The sequence below is a fragment of the Daktulosphaira vitifoliae genome, unplaced genomic scaffold (genome assembly GCF_025091365.1).
Source record: "Daktulosphaira vitifoliae isolate Bord-2020 unplaced genomic scaffold, ASM2509136v1 Scaffold_5, whole genome shotgun sequence".
Taxonomy (NCBI): domain Eukaryota; kingdom Metazoa; phylum Arthropoda; class Insecta; order Hemiptera; family Phylloxeridae; genus Daktulosphaira; species Daktulosphaira vitifoliae.
Genome location: NW_026099576.1, coordinates 21,337,146 through 21,342,313, shown reverse-complemented (window position 1 = coordinate 21,342,313; position 5,168 = coordinate 21,337,146). Strand labels below are relative to the sequence as shown.

General features: G+C 23.4%; 1 protein-coding gene across 1 annotated transcript; it reads left to right on the top strand.

Annotated features, from left to right (window-relative positions):
- Positions 1-1,270: 1,270 nt before the first annotated feature.
- LOC126907931 (uncharacterized) lies at positions 1,271-4,935 on the top strand. The gene is made up of 2 exons (XM_050689640.1): positions 1,271-2,805; positions 4,406-4,935. The coding sequence occupies exons 1-2, from the start codon at positions 1,320-1,322 to the stop codon at positions 4,633-4,635; spliced, it is 1,716 nt and encodes a 571-aa protein (XP_050545597.1). The 5' UTR covers positions 1,271-1,319; the 3' UTR covers positions 4,636-4,935.
- Positions 4,936-5,168: the final 233 nt, after the last annotated feature.

Sequence of the window (5,168 nt, the reverse complement as noted above, 5' to 3'; positions counted from 1 at the left end):
TCCATGTTTAACTTAATTTTTTTTTTAACTATTAAATTAAATTTTCTTTTTAATTTTAACTGTAATATTCATTTTATTGCGTGAGTAAGTTAAGGTTTCGCGTGTATTTTATCCCTGTTCCTTAATCTAAATAATCTAACGGTATGTTTTACATATTAACCACATATAACTTATATAGTGTGTGTGTGTGTCGCCGTCAGCTCTCTATTGGATTATATCATCTCTAGGTGTCCAGCAGGTTGTATTATCTATTTAATATTTCAATCATTTAATAAATATTTATTTATATCGTTGTTAACTAAGAGTGTTATATATCTATATATATTGTAGTGCGACCCTTGGTAGTTCCTCTAAGGGAATATAAATTAAATAGGAAACCTCAGTAACTTAGATAGATATAGCCTAGCCAGCTATCCCCCGTTGGTCCCTTAGAATACTGTTGACGGGCATTAGGCTGAACCCCTAAATAGCGACGTAACAATACCATTAAACGAATATTTGTAGTTGGGTAATGTTTGTTTTAAAAATTACATAATTAAAAAAAAAGTTCGATAATAAAAATATTAACTGATTTTTATATCACAGAGCATTAGAATCTTAAGACTTGAAGATTTAATATTTTAAAATGACCAAATAAACTTGTTTTAATAGGTTAAACTTGTTTTTAAAATAAAAATTGTGTATTTTTTCAGAGTTAGAAGAAGGAAAATTTAATTAATTGTTAAATGTAATTGACTGGACTTAATTGTGGCTCTACTCATAATTGTGATTTTAAATCTACACAATAATTCGATTTTATTCCATAGTTAATTTGTATTTTTGTTTTAAAGTAAGAAATGATATTTTGGTAATCTTGTTAGTTCTTAATATAGGACCTAGATGTACAAATAATAAAATCATATTTTGTGTTAATATTATCAGATGCGCACAATGGACCAACAGGTCTGAGTGCATGGGCATTATGTCAACCTCGATAATAACTAATATTATCAGAGCTAATATAATATTACAAAGTATGTTTTAAACTTAAAAAATTTGAATAATAGATTTTTCTATATTAAGTCTTTCTTTTTCTTAGACCAAAAAATAAGTGACTATTCAAAGGAATGAAACATTATAAGCTGAATCTACAATAGTGGGATATTATTTTTCGTTTATATGAATAATATTTTATGTAGCATAAATAAATTGATTTTGAATTTTCACCTAAACAAATAAGGATTCACTATAAATGATTACACTAAATAGATATGAATAAAACTATAAAATATTTTGAATAATATTCTTTGTAATAAGTACAGTATAGTAGTTTCTAGTTAATGAAATTCAAAATGATATTTAAAAATATTATTGTATTAATACTCATCAATTACACTCTAGGACTTTTGTTTAGTGATCTTCAGTGCAATTTTACCATGTACATGTTGAATTATTTTAATCATAATGGTCGATATTTAAACGAAATTAATATCAACAAGAATATGTACAATGAATCGGATTTAAAATTATATGGAATCTCAATCCAAAGTCATGCCGAAATTGTCATGGTAATGTTAGATGTATTAAGAAAATTTAATATTGAAAACTTCACTAACTTTTTCTCAAAAGAGTTAATGACACTAAATTTATACTTCAATAATGTTTCGGGATACACGGACATGCTTGCAACAAATGAGGAAGGCAAAATAGATCTTTCAGATCTAAAATCAAGTATGCTTGAAGGCTACATTAATCTTCATAAATTTATTTTAGTACAATTAGAAAATTTGATACAGAATGTATGTAAAGAAGTTTCCTATGATATTGTATTTATTACGTGTCCTGATTACAATGATACCGGTAGTTATACTTTAGAAAACTTAAATTTATCTACAAATAAACTTAAAAATAGGTTACTTCAAATTGACGAACGACAAAACATTACTGAACCTAATATAGAAATGTTGAGAAACAGTTTTATTTATAAAGTTTTTAAATTAACTTATAATATAGGAGAGTACATCGATTTTTTACCAAAAAAAATACTTCTTTATGATTTTATGATGAATGGACAGCAAGTATCCGAAAGAGACTTATTATCAGGTTCACAGTCTCGTCATTATCAAATAACAAAAAATAATCGGCCTAAGTGTGTTTTAGATATACTTCGGTTTGCACCTTTGACTATAAATTGTAAGGGCGGAAGTCAAGTTACACTATTTGATATATTCAGATTTGTCAAGTATAGTTTTTACAAACTTGATGTACATTCATTTCATACACTTGTAATGACAGCAACATTTCGCCCTATTGGTTTACTCATAAAATATTACATAAAGGTTCTCAGTGGTTCAATTGTTATATATAATTTCAATTTGTCAAATGGAATTGCAAAAACATTTTATAATAATATGATCATTATTGGTATAAAAACCATTGAGTACCTACGAGAATTCATTGCTATGGACATTTTTGGGACTGATCCAACTAAATTTTTCAACATTATTTTTTCAAAACTCAATATATTAGTTAACACTTTTATTAATATGAGTACAAATGAATATAATTTAAGAGTTTCTGATCTTTCGGTATTATTAAATAAGTTTTTAAATGATAATAAGATAGAAAATACAATTTCACATGAAGACATAACAATTGGTAATATTGATACTTTTTATACAGAATTGATTAATTATTTGGAACATGTCAAGGAATACATTTTAGAGCTGAAAAAGAACTTACAATTTTTTAATGCAATTAAAATTACTTTTAGTGTTGATGTTAGGTTAAGAAATAAGGCATATATTTTACATCCATCTACAATTGGTAATATTTCAAAAAGTTATAATTACGTTTATTTTGTTTTTTTTATTTTTAGAAAACATGTCCTTAAATAATAATTAAAAAATTAGTTTTAAAATGACAAATAAACAACTAGATAATTATTTATTTAACTATATTGGACTATAGAAGACCTCATATTGAATATAATAATATGTTGAGACATACAGAGTGGTTGATTATTATTATAATAGTAATGTTCTTAATATTTGTTTTTTAACAAGAATTTTTTATCAATTTATCGTATTAATTTTTTTGTTTTAATTTCAAAGAAAAATGGAACAGTTATATTAAAAAACAAGTTAGAATATATGACAGATTTATACACTTTTGAGCTAATAATCATTTTGCAGTTATTTCTACTTCAATGTGTAACTAAGAAGGCATTTATTTTACTATGATGTGTTTTTCTAAAATAATTTTTATACTTTCAGGTAACATGAAAAACATATTTTTATCATTTATTTTAAATAACAAAATATAAAAATTCATTTTTTCAAATATACCATTTTATGATAATAGTTATATTTATGCTATATTGTTTAACACTGTTATATGATTTTAATGTAGTATAAAAATTTAAAAAGGTTTTAAAAAAAATCTACTGCGAAATAATTATTAGATCGAATATTTTTTATTAGCCATATCTTGATAACGCACCTGTACATCGTTAATCATATTTACACAATGTATAATAAAAACATCATATAAACTGTAAAATGTTTATAATATATTCCACTTATTAGGTTTACTATTTTAATTTTATAAAACAATTTTTAAGATGTGAATTATGTGGTTTAAATTTCTATATAGAACATATACAAGTTTTTTAATCAATATTGAATAATGATATAGTTTTACAAAACATTTAGTATGGAATATAAAGATTAAATTTTGACTTGGGGTAAATGTCCAACACAGCTTTCAAATAGTATAATTTATACCTATTTTGAAATAAAAAACGTTTATATATTATTTTATTAAAATTGAATTACTAAATTTTTTCTCCAATATTGTTGTAATTGTCTTATTTATCAAAAAATAAATAATTAAAATAAAAAACTATGTACTTATACCTCAGATTATTACAAGAGTAGAAATATTTTGAAATTACTAGGGATTTTTTTAATAAGTTAACAATGACCTCCTTGTTTTATAATTGCCATATTTTATAAAAATCCAATTATTTAAAGAAACTTACTCTCTATTTTTATTTTCTCCTTTACTCCATCTAATCTATGAGTCTCACAAATAAGCTTTCAATCTAATTTTATAACAAAACAAGCACAAATTTAACATAATTGAGGAAAGTAATGTTAAGGGGAAACATAGATTACAGGCAATCATTTTAGTTAATGTAGATATAACACAATTTTGGTTTTTTTTTTCTTAAAATAAAATTATTTTCCCAATATTTAGATTAGCTACTACTATTAATTAATAGATCGTTATTATTTTAATACTGTTCAATAATATGAAATACATTTGTATGTATTAATTGTTGAATCACGGAAATTACCGGGACAACTTGAAATGATTAGTTTGAAATATTTTACCAAAAATTAACATTATATATTAATTTTAGATCAGTTATGTAAAAGGGATGTGTATTCTTCATTAAAAAACATAAACGACTCTAATAATACTCTAATTGGAATTATAAGAAGAAAAAATTCAAATCAAGATATTCAATTGAATATTACAAGTCATCAAAATGTTCATAACAACAAAAATGCAGCTAATGAAAGTCAAAAATCTCAAAATATGTTTCCCAATTCGCCTATATATTTAAATAATTATATACTTTTCTTTTGAGTAAAATAATGCTTTAGAATTATTAAATTAGTAAAACTATTTTTTTTGTTTATTTTTTAATAAATTTGTTTATTAACGTATTTCAAGTATTGTCATGTTTGCACAATAAATGGGTTATGTTTAACATGTTTTATGACATACGTTTACAATTTTTGGATAGTTTGTAAGTGTACCAATATAGAATTTATGTATTGGTAACATTATTTTAATAACACATAAACATATAGTCGGCTATCAAAAAAACAAAAAAGTTATGTGTAATGATATTTATTATTAAACAAAACCATTAAATATATTGTTTTATTATTTATTAGACTGAAACCCATACTTTGCACGGTTAGAAATAAATCATTAACAATAAAATCATAAATAATTTATATAAAAATAATAATGTCATTAATATCAATTTTTATTGATACTATTCTTTAGCAAAAAAACTCCAATAACATTTAAAAACTAATTATAGGCTTAGGCTCAGGCTGACTCTGGATGAGTATGAAATAAATTTAAATAACGAACAAATATTTAGCTTA